The sequence below is a fragment of the Adelges cooleyi genome, unplaced genomic scaffold, assembly GCF_023614345.1.
Source record: "Adelges cooleyi isolate 19-005CV unplaced genomic scaffold, UGA_ACOO_1.1 ACOO_flye_CR_arks_rails_tigmint_CR_PRNA_21, whole genome shotgun sequence".
NCBI classification, from domain to species: domain Eukaryota; kingdom Metazoa; phylum Arthropoda; class Insecta; order Hemiptera; family Adelgidae; genus Adelges; species Adelges cooleyi.
In genome coordinates this window covers 9,471,105-9,492,085 of record NW_026095871.1, presented here as the reverse complement: position 1 = coordinate 9,492,085, position 20,981 = coordinate 9,471,105, and the positions used below count along the sequence as shown (strand labels likewise).

Sequence of the window (20,981 nt, the reverse complement as noted above, 5' to 3'; positions counted from 1 at the left end):
CTATCTGCTCAAAAGATACTTTAAGTCGGCGACGATGTGTCATAAGTAAAAGACTTTTTGTTTAAATACAAAGGGAGAAAGAAAACACATTAGAGGAATGTTTTTTTCACAATTTAAAGCCTTTTTGAGCAAATATTGACAAAAAAAAAAATTATATTCTTCCTAATATATTTTGTAACAAAAAAACTACAACAAAGTTTTTTTTTTAAACTCAAACAAAATTTTCTTTAATTTATTGTCCAAACAGATGCTGTAGAAAATCCTCGATTTTCCAAACAACAGTTTTCAGTTAAATTATATTCTTTAAGTTTTATTAATCGTTTCTGTAAATTTTGATCAGGTTGAAAACAATGCCTACCAGGATCCCCGATTAGTATAGTTTGTCCTTTATCACAAAGTTTAAATAGCCATTTCCAAAGTACGTCAGCTAATTCTTTTGAGTAAAACATGTCACCAATAATAATAACATCATACTGCAAACCTTCACTGAATAAAAAGTTATCAGATGAAATTTCCAATTTAACATTGTTCAGTTGTGCATTTAATGTCGCTGCTACACATGCAACTATTTTAACAAATAAAAAAATATAAATAAAACATAATTATCAATTTAAAAAAAAAATGTTTACCGAGATCTATATCATTAGCTGTAACAGTATTAGCACCCGCCATAGCTGCAGCTATAGAACATGCTGCACTTCCACTGCCAATATCCAAAACTTTTTTTTTATTTACTTGATTTTGGTTGTCTAATAAAAATCTAATAGTAAAACAAATGTTAAAAAATTAGTTAGTTCATCTTATAATCTGTAACATTTCTCTCTCTCTTCAAATTGTTACCTAGAAATAACTTGTCCACCGGGCCAATAAAATGCCCAGAATGGATCCTCAAATTCACATTCATCACTTGTCGAATACCATAGTTTGCACTGTTCCGTAATTAAATGCAGTTTAATTTCTGGTGTCAAATGGTTTGAACATACAACGGTACTTTCTTTTATTTTTCTAGCATAATCTTTTTCTTTAGCAGTACAGTAACGGAGCTGGTTATAATTTAACTTTTGCAACAGTAACAAATGAACAGTTTTTTTAAGCTGTGCACTCATTTTGAAAAATTAGAACTATATAATTTGTTAATTTTCTATAATTAGACAACTAAGAAATATGTCCTTAATTAATTTACTTACTACATAAAAAGTATGATTAAAAGAAAAAATACCCAAGCATGATATTTTATCAGACCAACTATCGTTGAATGCTGATTTAGGTAGTTTTTACAGGTAATTTTCTGCAGTTCTGATGCATTTAATTTAGTATTCTGACATTTTAAATATCTATAATATATTAGTAACTATAGATAAGTATCGTACATTTATTATTCAAAGTTTAACTCCATAGAATATTTACAATATTTTTCACCATGTAAATCTTAAACAAAATTAATAGTGATCGTGAAAAGCCTACTGCATTATTCTGATAGAAGTTTTAAATTAGAATCGCAGACTTCTAGTAGTTAGTATAGAAGTCTGTGATTAGAATAGTGAATTGTGAAATTATAAATGATAAGGCTAAAGACCTATTTACCTACAAATGATAAGAAAACTCAGTGGTTTCTAAAAACATTTTAAAAAAACAAGTGGTAGGAAAAATTAAATAACTGATTTGCATACATACGTGTTTTTAACTTAGTCTTAGACCATAAAATGCATAGAGCATTCTGTACCGTCCTGCGTCCAAAATTATTGATCATACTGTGTTTAGTAGATAAAGAATTATGTCTGCATATTGCGCATTAATATTTGGGTATATAATTTAATTATTATAGTAATTAATTTATAATGTAATTGTTACTTTATAACCCACTGAAAATAGACTTGCTTTGTAAAAAAAATGTGTAACAACTAGAGCTGAGACCTCGAATCGAATTTTTCTATTATTCGAATTATTCAAATAATCGAATAATACTATTCGTATGAAAATAATTCAAATACTCGAATTTTCGAATATTTTGTCAAATTTATGTTTTTTTGTAATTATATATCTTTATAAATTGTTAAAATCTTATTTGTTGTAATAAGTAATAATATTTATTTTGTCAAAAGAATATTTCGTTATAATTATATTTATTTTGTTAAAAAATTATTAAAAATTGATCAAGGACACCTTAGTTGTCTCTTAATTATTATTTTTTTAATCTTATTAATCCTGCAAAGAAAATGATGAAATATTCGAATATTCGAAAAATCAGATCGAATATTCGAATAACCCATCGAATATTAGATTAAAAAATTCGAATATTCGTTACTCGAATAACGAAAATTCGTGCGAATAAAGTATTCGAATATTCGAATAGTCCCACCAATAGTAACAACCAACAAGGTGTGTTACTGTTAACAAGTCACTATAACAACTACATATTGAGTTAATGTTACTAATTATAATTAATTAATAGTAGCAATGACTAGGGCCATTAGATGGTTTGGCCGGTATTCCTCTGCGTTTTAGTCTGCAAATGTGTTCTTCAAGCCTCGGCGCTGCTTCCGTTTCATTTGTTTGATGGGACCAAAGCACTTCGCCTACGACACTCGCCCCCGGCCACGATAATGGCAAAACATTTGAATCGTCTACGTATTCAGTCCACATGCACGCTTCGCCTCCCAAAAATAAGTGGTTGTATTTTGGTTCAATAGAAAAGTTACCTGGGTTACATCTGTAGACATCCAGCCAATCTTTTCCGTATTTGACATAATTCAAATACCAACAACTAGACAATAACGCATAATGGCCAGATTTTAAAACCTGCAATATGTAATATAAATATATAATAACTTTTGTTTAATTGACATTTTGGTATTACACTGTGGTTATAACTCGTCAATTGATTATTCGCTCAATAGTTACTAGACAACAAATATGTTGTATTTCGTAGAATAAATTATTATTGAACAGTGAACACACATAGTAGCATAAATTGATGGGCAACGCTTGTATAACAAACGACAAGTATTTTATCCGCACTTCTGGATTTCACTGTGATAAAACTATTATGAAATCTCAAAAAAGGACCATCAAGTCCATTTACGGTAGATGTCATCTATACTATATTTAATCTATGATGGGAACTAGAAGTTAAGAAATATTACGTTTAAAGTCTTGTTAATGTAATCGCCTTGCCAAACTTGTACAACTGTGTTGCGGTCTAGTTTAATTTTGTCGTCAAACAGCTCGTCCCATACGATGGTTTTGGCTTTTAAAGTGTTCGTTATTTTGAAGATCTTTTGGAAAAAATAGTTCTCCAATTCTAAAATATCGTGTATGCTATTGTTTTTCATGAATTCCTGTATTCTCTTGTTGTTATCCCTTTTGTAAATTAACAAATCAATGTATAAGACTATATACGGACAGCAACTGATATGCATAAACACTCACCAGCAACCGTGTCTAACTTCATCGCCACCAAGGTGAAAATATTGATCTTTAAACAATTCTTTAATTTCGGTAAAAAGAGTCTTTATAAAATCATAATTTTGTTCTAACGTTGGATCGATTGGTCCAAAACTAGTTGGATCCGATTCGGAGCATTGTGTCAACAAGCCAGGAATCCCGCCGGGACCCCAAGACCCAGTGTGGTCTGCAAAACCAGAATTGTTAAAACTGTTATAGCTATTGACGATTGATACTCACCAGGTGTATCAAATTCTGGAATGACGCGGATGCCTCGAAGTCTTGCGTACTCAATGACACATTCTACATCTGCCTTTGTGTAAATAGATGATTGGTCGTAAGCTCCTTTCTCACTGCATGAAAACAAATTAAAAATATTCAATTTTTGAAAAACTACAAGAGGTCAGGCGCAATTAGATCAGACCTGAGACTAGGAAAAGAACTGCTCTGGTACGGAAAACTCGGGTCATCTACAATATGCCAATGAAACACGTTTAATTTTGAATACACCATTGCATCCAATGAGTCAAATATCATTTGTAAGCTTAAGAAATGACGAGAAGTATCTAACATGTATCCGCGATGTTTGTATTTGGGATGATCCTTTATGGTTGTATCCCTGATAATAAACTAAAAGAAAAAAATCGAAATAACATACTATGTGGCATAACGAAAAAACGACGTTTTATAGCAAATTATAAACCACTTTATAAGTAGTGTTATTATTATGTGTCACTAAGAGTGATTAGAAATATTTAGATGAACACTAGTGTTATAACATGATACAGTTAGTCCTATTATTTTAACAAACATCACCTCTGCATCGAAACTAAAATTAAGGAATTTGTTGGTTTGTTCATGTTACAAAAGATGATGAAACGGTAAAATTACTATGAAAAGAAAAAAATCTCAAATTACGACGATTAGAAGTATATAATTAAAAATTATTTTAAGGCAATCATTGTTGTGCAGAGTGCAGACATTTTGGACGATAGTATTAGGTGTAGGGATTTAATAAGAAAAAGAGTGACGAGAACGTTAAAAGAAGTATTGGTGTACAATGCGTGAGCATCTCTTAAAAGTGATCAAATTTGTGGTCCGAGTTCATAAGGTACAAAATTTATTTATGAACTTACTTACTTAAATAATATTAATATTTGTATACTAATAAATTATGTATAATATTATAGAGTTTGCTGATTACCAATGTGCCATTATTCGTTAAAGTAATCAATTGTGAAAACGTTTCGAGGCCTCTATAGATACCCCAAATTGAGTATGCTGATAATATGCCTGTACCTTCTTTTATTTTTATAAAATCTAAAAAAATGTATTAGTAAATGTATTATTATTTGTATTAAAGTATTTTTGATAAAATATTCAACATCTTACATCTTTCATTCATGTACAAAGACGGATGTTGTACCTCGTTGTCACAGCGTGACATTAGCTGCACTTTTAGTGTATTAAATTGCCCTTTTAACGTAGAATTTGGAAACATATGTACAAAATCACCGGTTTTGGAATTATTTGTTGTTCGTAAAAATAATATGTTATCATATCTTTTGAGTGCCTCTTGAAGATCGTCACAAATTTGTCCTACAATCTTTATAACACAACAGACAATTTTGTTGAAAATGTAAAATACACATTACATTGAAATATTAATGCTTTGTACTAATAGGTTAAAACAATTTTTTTCCGTATTTAATATTCATATTTTCACTTTACACAGACATTTATTTTTTGAACGAAAAGTATAAACCTCAAGCTTAAAAAAATCTATTGTTTTATAAGATTTGGGTGGTCCTTGTTTTGTGGGTGAATGAATTTTCTATGATTCCTAAATAAAAAATAGTTTCCTTAAAATGTTAGTCTTTTATCTCAACTTTTAGTCCCTCTGTAATAAGGCCGTCTTTTTCATTGAAGGGTTCTTTTTTTTTTAAATGTCCATAAAAAGTGGTGAAAAATATTTGAAGCAATAACACTGATATTGACAATAACACATACATGAAAAATAACGAAAATTTGAAATAAAAGGCTAAAACAATAAAGGAAACTAGGTTTTATTTGTATATAGATCGTTTTTTTCAAAGCATAACAATTCGTTTATCCTCAAAATAAGTATTAGAATTTTTAGTTCGCAGTTCAATGACCACAGTCAGTGTAGTCAGTGGCAGTAAACTGAATTGTAATTTTATTGGTAAACATATTATGAAGTCAGAAGTATATTATATATGTAGTAATATTTTTTGTTAATAGTATCAAGGTTCCTGTCGAAATAAACTTATATGACAAGGCTATTTCAAATTCATCACCAAATTATGAATTCATTCATATTTTATATTGCTCCTTAAATTAAAATAACAAATAACTTATCAGTGAAAACCTAATCGAACTGTACATTAACATTTAGTAAGTATTACCGGTTACAATATTAATCATATCACAAACAAGCACTATTGCCTACTATTGTACCACATAATACTATTAAAAAATATTTTAATTTAATAATCAAATATACCTAATATATTTTAATAAAATATGAGGACAAATATAATTTTATAAACTTACTTTAAATTTAAAAGTTTCAGGATCCATTTTATGGTATACATTGGTATTTTTTTGCTTAAAAGGTTTTGGCCACACTTCGCCATGAGTCATTTGTAATTGAGGATTAATATATTGACCAGACGTTATCGTTATTATTGGTGAAATAATTAACAAAAACAAAACACAGTTAATCCAGTTAAAATTCATTATTAAGCTTAATTTGAGAATGTTACAAAAACAAATTCATGTAATAATAATAAAAAAAATTAGAAGAGATATACTTAACAACACACGTCGTATTCAGTATAATAGCCGGTTTACACTATGGTCTATGCCGACTACAACAACTATCCGACTACAGAAATCATAACAAGCCGTACGGAAGTACGTTATTGTGAAATATGAACTATACTATGTAATTATCCTAACAAGATAACTACTATGCATATATAGGCGTTAGTCAATCGAGACCACGAATCGACCGAATAGGTTAGCACCGTAGATAAGTTTTTTGGGGGATCTTTTAGACTAACGTGTTAATAAAGTAATTTTTTTTTAAATGTGTTAAACCCTACATGGGTTAAAAATATGTATCTCATGTTTTTGTTCAATGGTGAAATGACGACTATCACTTTAAAGACGGACTCTGCGATTTTTCCGAAACATCAGCAAATTAACAAAGACATCCTAAAATTATCAAATGAAGACAATTTTTATTTTAACCGAGTTATCTTCGGTCGGCTAGTAACTCTGTCCTTTTTTCGGAACGTTGAGGATAACTCAATAAGAAACTTTTTTTTTTATCACATATGTATTAGATTTCACATATTTCGAGATATATAAATTGTGTTAAACCATTCAAACAAACAGTATTTTAAGGGTATAAATATGTTTTTTAATTATAGCAAAAAGTGTAAATTATGGCCAGAACGCGTCCCGGACACCGGATTTTACACACAGACTATTTCGGTTAACAAAAAATGTGTAAATATAGAGTACAGGAGTTACTATCCTGAATTCCTACTACAGAAGATAAGTAAACAGCTCTAAGGGACTCATATTATTGTTTTAGACTAAACCGGATAGTGAAATCCATACATATATGTATATGTATAAATACATAATAGAAATATTTTAAAACGCTTTATGAGTTTTAGTGAAGTGGTAGGAAGGTGTGTCTATTCGTATTGTGTATATAATTGTAGTCTTAACAAAATATTTATTTAACAACAAAAATGTCTGTAGCATTCATTGAAGTCAATAAACGCAACAATGAGAATTAATTTTGTCTAAAGGGAACGTAGAGCATTCATCTTCCTCCTCATAATATAATCTTTTGATTGTGATTAACAGCGGTCATGAAAAAACAAATATCCGGCCTAAGAAGAAGGATAAGTCCAATCTATAAATTCAACAATTTCAGGAAAACTTAAATAACTGTTATTTAGGTGTGCTCAAATAAAGGATGCCATTTTTTTTTTAAACCAATTTTATGATTTTATAATCGAGTTGTAATCTTATCCTTAAAATTATAATATAATGGTTAGGTTAATTTTCGTCCTATAGATTCACAAATTGACAGGTTGGGTTAAGTTTAAAATTATCCAGAAAAATGATACAGACTACAGATTACAGTTTTTTTATAAGTAGGGCGTCTAATGTTTTCAACACTTGTATGTTTATCGTAGCTTGCAATATTGCACTGATTGTATACTATTATTATTTTAGCTTCGATGCAAAGCAGAGATGCTATTGGTTTTACCATGATATCGGCTTTTTTGTGTCTGTATACACTGTAACTTTCTTAATACTGGACCAATTCCTTCGAGTAGCAACTCTATAAATCACAAATTTCATCTATTTTTGTATGTCTTCATAATTCCTACTTGTATCCTGTACACAACGTCCATACCTCAGGCTTTATAATTTGTACATAGGTTTCTGTTTTGAGTATTTTAATTTCTAACGCTCACTCCTTCTAAGTTCTAAGGGTGCATAGCTTTTTTTTTAGTTGTTTATTCATACATTTTCAATAATATATACAGTATGAAGATATTACATAGATATTATTATTAATGTAATATGCTATTTTATGAATACAGAATAATCGCGAATAGAACATTATGATTTATGACATTAGCCATTAGGTATACCTAGATGTTCAATAGGTACTTAAACATGTAATATAATTAAATAATTCAAATTTTTTTAAACACGAATATTATGTAATCCGATAATGAATTATTTTCGAATTTAGTTTCCTAATCAAATATAAATTATAATACCACTCAAATGCTGGGTCACACAAAAAGTTGATACATTTATGGCTCATTTAATTTTTTTTAGAACTTATTTAACAATATGTTTGTATTAGGATTAATTTTATCGCTTTTATCTGGTGACCCCAGTAGGCGCCTAAAGCGAACGTGGTGTCGCGACCTATTGGTTGACTAATCTACGATTTCACACGTCATGAAGTACCAGCACTGGCTGGCCCCTTCTATCAAGCCTACTGTCTCAATATATTTGCTTACCATAAATAGTATCTTTTGTGCTTATTGTAATTAAATATATTACAGATTGTACGATTTCCAAAAAAAAAAAAAAAAATTGATCGTTTAAAATGATTTAAGCATAATTTATAGTTTTTTTAAAAGTATTTTTTTCCCAATGGCAATTTAAATAATATTTATAGCCGTTTTCTTTAATTAAGTAGTAACTACAGTAATATATTTTGTTTATTATGCTAGAGCACAATATTATATAGAGTACAATGTTTTCCATATTCTGTTTATTATTTTATTATAATAAAACGTGATTGTAAAAATGATTGCTTGTGAGTGGATTCCGAAAACAGGAAGATAGATTTAGAAATAATTGGTATTCAATTAACATTTTTATTAGGCATTCACATAAACCTATTTCATTACCTATTATAGAATAGGTCTAGGGTATTCCGTATAAACCGCAAACATACTATCTGTAAAATTGTTCCTATGTTCATGTAGTGGGTAATCTTATCAATGTTATCCGGCGACCATTCGATGATAAAAAAAATGTGGAACAATTATTATTTGTTACAACTTACATATTAATATGTATTTTGTTCATTTTGTAGAATTAAAAAATCTTTAAACAATCATACCGAGTTATAATTCGGTGTACAATTCTTAGTTGTAAAATATTTTGAAATAGTTTAAGATGTTTTTAAAACTAATTCGATTAAATACAGCTCGAATGTGTTTTCAAGCACCAAACAATACATATGCGACTGTCGGTAATACTATCAATATTTTAAATGAAATAATACATTAACATATAAATGTTGTATAGCATTATCCTTTAATAAGCATACATACATATTTGTTTTCAGGTATTATGTCTTTGGGAAAATCAAAGAAAAAACTAGGAAAAGGAGGTCCTGTTTCAGAAAAAACCGAACTTCCAGTTGAAACGGATGCTAACAAATTAGTAAAATATGTGTGTGGTAGTAATATTCTTAAAGAAGGAGGTGAAGACGTTGAACTTAAACCAGATTCAGAGTACCCTGAATGGCTTTGGGAACTTAATACATGTATGTATAAAGATCAATTTTATTTAAGTCTAGCGCTATTGTCTAACTTAGATTTGCTATGATTTATATTTCTGAATTTATTTTATTATTTTAAGCTGGACCCATACCATTTGAACAATTGGATCCTAATACAAAGCAATATTGGATTAGAGTGAGAACAATGGCAATGAGAAGAAATAATTTACTAAATAAGTTAAAAAAATTTTAATAAAGTGTATAGATTGTAAGTAGTATTTATAAAATATATTAATTTTTTAAAGTGATGATTGCAAAAAAATTTATCATTAAATTAATGAATGATTATTATGTAAAATAAATATTTTATTAAAAAAGTTATAAATATTTTTAAGATTTTTTTATTAAGCGACCAATTAATTAGAAATGATAAGCATTTTTAATTATATACAGACGATACATAATAAACCAGATTATCAACAAATGAAGCATAAAGAAACCTAAATAGTTTATTACCCACATATTTTCTTAAGTTTTAAACAAAAACACTTTATCATATTTAAATGATTTTTAACTTATAAAAAATGTTTAATTTTATATTTTACTACATTTCAAGAAATAATTCTTGCAGTTTTTAGTATCATTTTTGCAATAGTTATTTCCATTTATACTAGAGTAAAATTAAATTATAAAAAAAAATATATAATGATTGATAAATTACAATTAAAAATATTAGGTACATTTTGTCTTTGCTAAATACTCAAAAGTTAACAATTAATTTAATAAAACAAATATTAAATCTCCAAAAACCCTTATAAGGGCCACTCTAATGTATACATAAAATAATTTTTATAATATTTGTATAATATCCTCCTATGTAAATTATGAAAGGTTAAACATTAAGAGAGTGTCGCACCGGTGATTTTTAGTGGTAAAACATGTTTATTTCAACTGAAAATAACTCTCTTAATTTTGGTTTTAGAGTAAAAGCACCCATTATAAAATTAAGAGGGAACAATATACCGCAAGACGGTGCATTAAAAAAAAAAAATTCATTTTTGAAAAGTTACAGTCATTTAAAAATGTTAAAATAGTCGTTATTTCGAAACTATGTATAGAACGTTATATTTGAAACAATGAAAAAAATGCACAGTCTTGCCCTCCGGAATATTGTTTTCTTTTAATTTTATAATAGGTGTTTTTACTCTAAAACTAAAATTAACCGAGTTATTTTCAGTCTGCTTAAACATGTAGAGATGAAAAAACATTTTTAAATCGCTTTCAAGGATGCTGCGATAGTCCAAAAAATAAATTAACTACCAAAATACAGTTATTGAACTAATAATTACACATTACAATTTAACCTATAAATTAAGACTTTGTAAAAAATTGCCTATACATTACTCCTTAAAAATGGGCGGTACGACGCCCGCTTAACTCACTGAGTTAATGTTTTTATTTTCAGTCAATAGATAGCGTCACATGTACTGATAAATAAATAATTGTTAAACTTTTTATTTTGTAGATATTGTGTCTAGGTAGGTAAAACCAAATTTTAGAAAATGCGTCTTCACTTTTTTAATAAAGTTCAAAGTCTATGGCGTTTTAGTAAAGGACTTTATAATTTTGCAAAAAAAATATTTGTCCATTTCATGCCCATACATTCAACAATATTAAGTTTTGATTGGAATTTGTTATTAGGTATGTTAGTTCTTTTTAGAGATACTGCTATGAACCTACTCCAAAGGTTAATGTAAGTAAGTGCATAATTATTAAAGCAAAAATTTATAACAACAATCGAGGTTTTTGTTTTTTTCTACTCTTGAAATTTGAGTTGTGTAAATAATTGAAATTATAATTTTGCTTTCCTTAATAATATTAACAATTGATTACGTTCATACCTTAAAAAAAACGAGTTGGCTACTTACAAAGATAAACCACTTACTGGCAATCGCTACTGAATATGTAATCCAATCATTATTTGACAAATTATATGGGTAGTCTGCTAGATAGATGAGGTATACATTGGTGGAAAAAAATATGATTAGGGTCGACACACGAGTGTAAACCAATAAACCCGAAAATACTCTCTCAAGGTTGTGTTAAAAAAAATACCTTTCTTAATTTTATTATTATACTGTCTGGCGGCGGGCCATAAGTTTTTTTTTACACGGTGAAGTAAAATATTGCATTTAAAGACGGTTTATACAAATATGCCACATATTTGAATAGCTACCTTTAGGCACGTATAATACATCATGAAAACAATACATAATATTCATTGGCAAGGTGATTAATTAACCTCCTTTAACTAAAGCATAATGGATAATTAATTACCGAATCGCTAAAACACAACAGGAAGACAATAAGCAACTTTCTATTTCAATAAATGTTATAGTTTTTGTTTAAAAATAGAATATTCAATCAAATATATACAATAGATAATATATATTTTATTTTGATTATTTAAAACAAAATAATATTTAAGTATAAATATATGTATATATATATCATTAAGGATCTGTTATAGTTAGTATTCATACTGTAGTCCTGTATACTTTTAGAAACCCGTGCACATTTTTTCTTGGACGTTATAATGGATTTTTTCTAGAACTGTGTCGCCATCGCATCGACGCATCGTTTAATAGGGAATACTACGCTCGACATCTACAATAAATAAAATAATTATGGCTCTGTAGGTATATATCGATTCGAGTTGCTGCCAAGTGCCGACTAAACATATAAAAGTGACATTGACGCCAGAGGAGGAGAGCGGTTGAGTTCGACTTTTCATTTTGATTCCACCCATAAAGGCATTAGCTTATAGAACAAGTTTTTTTTTTTCAATCTATCCATAGTTTAAGTCGATTATTTTTTTCCAAACGAATGAACCATATTAATAAAGAAAACTATTTTACTTCCACTTTTAAAAACATAAATAAACTTTAAACATATTTAATAAATAACATATTTTTCGGATATCCAATAGCAGAAAATGACCAAATAATTAATTATATTTTCTCTGGTCTCTCTTTGGTTAATTCAACGCCAACCTCGTTTTCCTAAGTTACAGACTACAGCATTTTTCTGTCATCTCAAAAGACGTATCTGTTTGTTTCTTTTTATGACTTACTAACTGATTAGCTACCACATACTTTCCGCGGCTATCTTTCAGTTTCAAAAACTGAATAGACTCAATTTTGGACTCCGAAGATCTGATCTTATGATTAACTGTTGTTATATTGTTAGTATCTCCTCACGTGTAACGTGTTTAATTTGAAATTAAAGATGAGCCGTTTGACGTCCCTATCATAACAATATTATTATTAGGTATCTAGTATTTTATTATAGAGATGGTACTTGGTATAGGTATGCAGACAACAAGCTTGGCTTATAATAAAACGTCCTAATGAAAATAAAAACAAAACGAATAAGATCCTGTGATTCATTATACTCGATAACGTTGATCGATTACTGTTTAATCGTTAAAAAATTGTTACAAGTAATAAGAGTGGGTCTGAAGAATCCGGTTGCCGACAATCCGTGCCACGTAACTATCTATAGACATTCATCTATCTACATCTAAAGTTATTAAAAACATAGATATTCATATAAAGTAGTACCGAGCTCATCTCGAATTTCGGCTGGGATCTGTGTAATTATCATACCCAGCTAGTTTTATAGGAGGTCTGTGATTCAGAGTCGTCCGACTGTCCCAAGTACAGGTTTTCGACATCACAATAATTAAGTCGTTCCTAGTTGTATTACTGTTTTGTTTTTCGCCAAGCCTAACAACATTCGCAAAGATGAAAACGGATAACGCGTTCGTGAATAATAATAATTATAATACGATGCGAATTTTTGTTTTATTTATAAACCCAAACCGGCAGCGGCAATATAGTGGCTACAGACGACCTCTATCTGGAGTCTGCGAGCAGGTTTATGATATTAAATTATAATTATATATATGTTTAACTGTGTTTCGTGGTCGGTCATGACGTCACTTGAGCACAGCTATTATCCTGTACGTGTATCTCATGAACGGACTAACGGAACAATTTTTTTTTCACCCGGGAGAAATAATTAAATGGCGTTTCGGTCAAGCCACACCAACAGGAATGTTTTCTACCCGGATTGTGTGTGGTATATAAAATCAAATATGTATATGTATGCATATTTTTGGTCTTTATAATATACCAACTCACTTATTTACTTAGAAGTTTTTAAGGGCCTTCACTCTTTACTTTTTTACAACAAAACTATGTGTACCAGATTTTGAAGAAAAAAAACCAAATTCATATAAAGTATAACGTGTTCTATGAAAATTCGAATCACGTCCCAAACGTTTTGTTAATTAACTATATTTTTCCACGTTAATTTTAAAATACTTGGTATAATATTGTGGAATACTAATAATATCCGGCGATAATACCGTATGAGAGTATACAATATTACAATATAAAATTACACTTATATTATTTGACACGTTGTCTCGCCTTGAGCTGTCATAAAAATCACGTGATTTGCTCTAGTACTAGTATTACCGTTATTTCGCCACTAGCTGTGTTTTCTATTGTACACATATCTTCTAAATTGTATCATTTTAACGTTATTGGTTATAAGTTATAACTTGTAAGTCACAAAAATAAATCACTTCTTACATCAGTATCTATAATATTGTTTGTCGTTTAATGATAAAATAAAATGAATAAATGGGAATCTGGGAAAACGTTTTAGTTTTTAAGTACTAATGATAGTATTTATTATACTCTGTTCGAAAAGAGAAAAATATAATATAAGCTATAATTTATTTTCTTACTTTAAAGTATAACAAATTATGTGTCAACAATCGTTTACTATAATATGTCATAATTATTTTAACGGAAAACCAATTCAAATGCGATGTTTACAGCAAAGAGACACTGGAGAGGTCCTTGACATCAAACCGGACGAGCAGAGTGCTATACGGAAAAGATGTGACATTGTTTACCAACACACAGCACTTGTACGATACATGATCCATGACGAAACCTTGACAATGAACTTTTCTCAGAATATAAAATAATAATTACATTAACCTCGATAAAAATACTTTGATCAAAATTTTAATTAAATTTTTTTTGGAATAAAAATTGATAGTAATTTGAAATCGTTCTATTTCAGATGTACAGGTAATATATTATAAAAATATAACGGATGGTTAAAAAATAAATACTTATGATTAGTTTTAGGTGTGGCCCGGTGTAATTATGTTGAGTGGCATTCTCACATTGCGTGTATGGAATTCTTTGAGCACTAATAAATTATTTGTATACAATTATTTACATTCCATATTAATGTGAAACCGCAGTCAGAAATGTATTAAATTATAACTTATCAAAATCGGACGTTCGTTGGTTGCTATGCATCAGACTTATGAAAAGTTTTATTCCTTTAACTTAAGGCGAAGTTGTTAAATTATATTTGTGTTTATAGTCATTAGTGTTTAATAGTCATATTATAGTTTAAAATTGAAAGAATGAAAAAAAAAAAATAATTTAGACATAAAACATTAATCACAGGCGTTGTTTCCACAATGTTAAATCATTGAAATTATAGTATACAGAAATAATGATAAACGTTACTTTTTTACTGGGACGTGAGAAAAAAAGCTAGTCTAGCATGAGCGAAACAAATTATATCTCGCTTTTCATTACGTTAATTGCAATTACAAACAAAAATAAAAATCAGATAAGACGTACATCAGGAAGTTTGAAATCGTGTATGCTTAATTAATGTGGGTCTTTAAATGTATACATACGGTGTACACACGCGGGGTGGGGTATTTCATCAAGTCCAAAAATGTTAAATCATTTCCGGCAACCTCCTGGGGTTGACATAATGAGAGAAGTCTACTGACACCAATACCACCGCAGCCTCCAGCACTAGGACATCAGCATTCATAATATATATGTATACTGTACATGGTATATATATATATATATATATAGATAAGCGCTATAAAATATTAATTGTATTCCGAATATAGTTTGTTGTGCTAAATGTTGTACTATAAACGCTGTGATGTTCTAATGATTTTTTTTAATTAAAAAAAAATAGATAATTATATTTTTTTCAATTTCTATTTCCAGAACAGACTATTCAATATACACCGTTCGGATACTATGATTTGTAATATAAGTATTAAAAACTTCTGGTAATGAATTACACAGGCTAATAACCTTTTTATAACAAATTAAAAAAAAAACAATTGCAAATTTTGCTCTTAGTGGTTTTTAATACGATTGGTTTTTTTAATATTATGCTTATTGAGTAATTATTTTTATGTTTTACGCCGAAATAATTATAATAAATTCTATATAACGATCTGATCTAGATTATACACGCCGTCCGTATACCCACTACCTACTTAGTGCTTTACACTCTTAACCTATACCGATATAAGTGGTCTTTTAAATTTAAATTATACATTAATTAACCCGAGAACATTTCCAACTGTATCTGTATAACTGTACCTGTATATGTTTTTTTTTATGTTGCATTTTTTTTCAAGTGTGTGCTTTAAAAACATAACTAATTATGATTTTACTTAAATTGTGTTTTGTTAAAACTGTTATGAAAACGTGTGTGTTAATTATTTTTGAGAAAATATATTTAATTTCGGTCACGGCGTATCCGTAAATGTTCAAAGCATACAAACTAAAAAAAAAAAAAATGATAGCGAAGCTTTTTCAAAAAGGAGAGAAAGACAATAGAAAGCCGGAACACTAAACAAAAACCGGAAAAGATTTTCTTACGTTCTCGCGGGCATGATTTTCATAAATTAAAAAATGATATGAGACATTCTTGTGTATCGATGACCCTCGGGCTTCTTAACGGTACAGGATAACACATGTGACCTATACATCAAACATTCCAAACCAATCATACGCGGTGGCATCATAGCGATTTTTTTTTTCGCTGTACCGAGTATGACAACAATAGGTAGCCAACGTTATCACACACACGCAGACCACAGTACCAGCACGTACTATATGGACACTAATAGCGATGATATAAAATACAAAATGATTTTTTTCCCCTTAAGAAAGACGAAAAAGTATTTGAGCACACGTGATGTGCATGTATCGCATATCCGCGAAGTATACAATAAAATAAAAAATAGATATATAATACTTTCAAAATGTAATGACAATTAGCCATGGTGTGGGTCCCATCGTTGAAGTCTCTCCTTATATATATTATACTGTTACTATTATTATTATTATTGTTAAAACGTACTTAACGGTTTTTTCACCGACCGCCCATCATATTATTGCTTACATTATGTATTCTGTTGGGCGGTACATACAGTTATGCGTATGACTCAGGCGGTCCAGTGTGTTTGTACTGGTATACAAAGTATGGACCTTAGCTATACGTAGGGGTACTCTAAAGGTGATAGAATATACGATTTTTTTTAATACAGGTTGGTCGAACGTTCAAAAATAACGCTTTCTATGTAAAATCTATAGTATCGGAAATACAACGAAAATGTTAGGCCAACCGGAAACAAAAGAGACAAGAAATTAGCTATATGGTAATCATTGCAATTTTAGGCCGAGTTTATAAGTGCTATGTAAGCAGTTAAAACTATGAAATAAAACCTAATTTGAGTACAGATAAGTCGTAAGCGTTGTTATAGTAAGTTAATAGTTATGTCCTATCGTTTATACTTAACGATCTCTTTATTTTTTTGTAGTAGTAGATTTTTTTCTTGTTGGAGAGAAAAAATAAAAAACTTCTATAAATTCTTTACTGGTATACTGTATAATTATTATTGTACTACATACATAATGTATAAATACAAAAATACCGCTCGCGTGAGTATGTTGGCATACATATTTTATGTGTTAATATTTCATGTTGTATACAGAGTGTCCCGCAACGTAAAATCGATACTTCTATTTTTTCCAAATTTTAGGGTATTTAGTATTGACGAATTATTTTATTTGTTATTTTTAGGCTAATTTATGCAGTGTGTTATTACATATTTCAATTACAACAGAAGGTTGCAATTCTAAAACCCGACTCGACCTATATATCCGAAAATCCGGATTTTGGCCAACTCTATTGAGTTGTATGTCTATTTACCATTGGCGAATTTGGTAGGGTCGGTTGTGCTGTAGCACAATGGCACAGTGGTCCAGACCGGCCCTGGTCAGAATCGATGCCTGGAAATATCGCTTCTACCGGTGGCGGGACACTGTGTATATTTTTTTGTAAACACACAAACGAAGCCACATCATGAAGTCTACTCGTACGAAACGAGGTCTTGGCGTCTGTGCGTGTACGGGACCGAAAGGTTTGTAGTCGACCTTGGAGCCCACACCGCATTCCAACAAATTATATGTATACAGAAATATAATCATATTATGTGTGTGCAACATATTATACAGTGCGGTGCACGCGGGTCTTACGGGGTTCGCCGCCGTCGCATTTTCGAGATAAATCCATTATAACGAGGGAAAAAAAAAATAACAATTACAGTGAGCGTCTGTGATGATCTCACCGGACCGCACCCTGTTGCATTAAGGGTGGTAATCAACAATAAAACGAAAAGAAAAAAAAGCCACCCTATAATATACGTACACGTTGCGTCGGTATATGATTAGGACGAATACGGCGACGACAACCGGTCGTTAAAAGGCGGTGTCATCTTTCTGAAAAATATATTTTCATGAAACACACGAGGCGGCGGCTCGGAATCGAAACCGCGTTCGAGATTTGTATTTGCGCTCAAATCAAAAAGCCGTCAGCGGGCCGACGACCGCGGTCAAGTTTATAATAGGAAGTGAAAACCAATACCGGATTACACATACGGGACGGATAAAAAAATGTGTCCTAGCCTCTTTGTCATAGATGCATTTTTTTCCCTCCGCTGGTGAAAGTCAAAGCGTGTGCGACGACGACGCCGCCGCAATTTTTGCAGATCAACGTCATGCGCCGCCGCCGCCCTTTTTTATTCCTTCGGTTGGTCGCCTGTATAATATCCCATTTTCCACGTTTCATTATATTTTTTAAGTACTACGGTCAAGACACAAAAATCACACGCGAGGAGATCGCCCCTCGTTTTTTAACGTCGTCACAACACCGTGACCGGGTAACCACACTGACCGCTGATTTGTACCTACATAATATTATATAGCTACAACAGTTTTTATACTTCATAATAATAATATATTTTTCGCCGACGGAAAAAGTATTTTAATATAATGAAGCCGTTACCCACTCAGTGAAAATATATTTTTTCTGTGTGGGTATAGCACTACTAGGACTAACTCCTTTAAAGGGCGTCAAATCAAATAATTACGAAACAGCAAAATATAGGCAATTTTTCGATAAAATTTGACATCGGCCTAAAATGTCTATATTAACATGACAAAGAGGCATCTATATTGATATTTATTATTTAATTTCAACTTTTATAACAGAGCCTGGATAAATTGTATCAAATCTAAAGTACTACAATTTTTTCTACCGTTAATTTTATTTGTATATAAATATGCGTTAAAACGGTTTAGTTTCAAATAAAGTGTATTTTCCTTGATATTATACGTTTTACGTGCGGACAAAAGTTGTGTGACGTCCTTGACGGACACAGATTATATATTGTCCACTGGAATAATAACAGAACTATGGAATACATCCGGAATAGGAATAAATAAATAATGGTAAAAAATAATTACAAAAAACAAATATTAAGATGCTGAAATTGGTACCTTTATGAGTTTACCATATTATGTTATAAAAACAAAATATATATTACCTTTATTTATAATTATGATTAACAACCATAATATAATAAGCGGTGTATACAGGTAATTATTTACTCTATTTAGTAAAAACAAAAAAAGAAATTCAAATATTTTTCTTACCGCATTGCTTATAATTTATATTATATGGTTCACTTTGTGTTGTGGTCAAGGTTGGGCAAGTTAATGATTTATACTTAGCTTGCATTTACTTCATTGGGTCAAATGAGATTGAATGAGTTATCATTTATGTTCGAGTTAAATATTAGGTCCTTTGATTTTTAGCTACTCGAATTCAAAGCTATGGTTAACTTAATGAACAAGTTACACCTAAGCGCAAAAACCAAGCAAACTCCGGGTCATAAACGATAATAGAATATTTTAACGATTACCGATGAATGTAAAAAAAAAAACAATAATATAGAATTGCTTTAACAGTGAGAATTCGGCACAATACAATAATCATTGATGATAAGAAGAATAATTTTCATTTCAATTTGCGGTTTGTTTCATTGTTCCTATTGTCTTTTCCCGAATTATATTGTTACCGTTTTAAAAACAATTAACACTTAACCCTATTACACGTGTGATTAATTGAAAACCAATTTCTATTTAACGACTACGCCAAGGTACATTTTGCTATCGCCTATCACATGAACAGGATGCATCTATTGTGGTAGCCATAACCAATTGGCCTTTTGGGAGTAAACAAATAGTAATGTCGTTAAATGTATTCGAATACTTACGATGATTGCAGACTGCAGTAAATAATTGCTTTTAACACGAGAAATCACGCGGACGTTGTTCCTATTATAACATTTTATTTTTTAATTTACTGGTTAAATTTCAGGAATGCACAATTTTTTTTTTCTTTAAATTACATTTTTTATACATTCTATACATGTAGTAGTAAGACCAAATAGAATTCTTCGTCCTATAATACTCTTGCAGGTTATGAAAATAATAATTTATTAATAATTAACTTTTTACTGCATACATAGATTACTGAGTAATAAATAGTATATGACCTAAATAATAAGCAATTAATTTAGTGCACTTTTAAACCTAAAGTCAAGGTAACCACCAAGGATTTATAACAACTATCACGTACAACCGTTGAGTTTTGAAGCTTTCGAAAAAAACCGCACCACAAAATATATATAATTTCTGTAAACTTACAAATTTTTTACAAAACAAATTATTAATATGTAAAAAAAAAAAGAGCTTAAGTGTTAGGTATCTACTACCTACTAGTGTGATATTTTTTATCCTTATGTAAATAAACTGTTGTAATGATGTTGATATGGAATACCTGAGCTTTTAGTAAACAATTAACAATATACATTAAAATATACAGATAAGTACAATTACAGTTCAATGTACAACTTGTCCGTAAAGTCTTATGTTTAAAATAATACTCGGCAAATTGCTTTAAATACGAACGTTCAATACTGGATTTATTTATGGCTATGCATAAAAGGTTGATGACTGATGTGAAGGAATTTTAATTCTTGAGGCGATTTTCCGAAAATGAACACCGCGTATCTTATAAGGACTGCTCCTTATAAGGAAGTGCCTAACTTAAAAAACACATGTGTCTAGTTTATCAGTCAAAGTTGATACAACAATTTAATAATCCCAATATCAAATATATGTTTATA

At 29.9% G+C, this 20,981-nt stretch overlaps 3 protein-coding genes across 4 annotated transcripts; 1 reads left to right on the top strand and 2 right to left on the bottom strand.

Moving 5' to 3' along the window:
• Positions 1 to 114: 114 nt before the first annotated feature.
• Positions 115 to 1,994, bottom strand: LOC126834875 (electron transfer flavoprotein beta subunit lysine methyltransferase-like). 2 transcript variants are annotated; one of them, XM_050567079.1, is made up of 4 exons: positions 1,188 to 1,994; positions 841 to 1,141; positions 630 to 760; positions 115 to 565 (listed from the first exon to the last, which is right to left on the bottom strand). In XM_050567079.1, exons 2-4 carry the CDS (start codon positions 1,104 to 1,106, stop codon positions 228 to 230), a joined length of 735 nt encoding a protein of 244 aa, XP_050423036.1. In that variant the 5' UTR covers positions 1,107 to 1,141; positions 1,188 to 1,994; the 3' UTR covers positions 115 to 227. The 2 variants fall into 2 exon arrangements, with proteins under 2 accessions (XP_050423036.1, XP_050423035.1); XM_050567078.1 differs by having other exon boundaries at positions 841 to 1,121.
• Positions 1,995 to 2,111: 117 nt separating this feature from the next.
• On the bottom strand, positions 2,112 to 6,375 carry LOC126834872 (beta-hexosaminidase subunit beta-like). Its single transcript, XM_050567074.1, has 8 exons — positions 6,019 to 6,375; positions 4,837 to 5,050; positions 4,649 to 4,764; positions 3,869 to 4,074; positions 3,685 to 3,797; positions 3,430 to 3,631; positions 3,144 to 3,360; positions 2,112 to 2,799 (listed from the first exon to the last, which is right to left on the bottom strand). The coding sequence occupies exons 1-8, from the start codon at positions 6,202 to 6,204 to the stop codon at positions 2,446 to 2,448; spliced, it is 1,608 nt and encodes a 535-aa protein (XP_050423031.1). The 5' UTR covers positions 6,205 to 6,375; the 3' UTR covers positions 2,112 to 2,445.
• A 2,671-nt stretch (positions 6,376 to 9,046) lies between these two features.
• Positions 9,047 to 9,913, top strand: LOC126834562 (39S ribosomal protein L54, mitochondrial). The gene is made up of 3 exons (XM_050566584.1): positions 9,047 to 9,274; positions 9,371 to 9,571; positions 9,667 to 9,913. The coding sequence occupies exons 1-3, from the start codon at positions 9,199 to 9,201 to the stop codon at positions 9,777 to 9,779; spliced, it is 390 nt and encodes a 129-aa protein (XP_050422541.1). The 5' UTR covers positions 9,047 to 9,198; the 3' UTR covers positions 9,780 to 9,913.
• Positions 9,914 to 20,981: the final 11,068 nt, after the last annotated feature.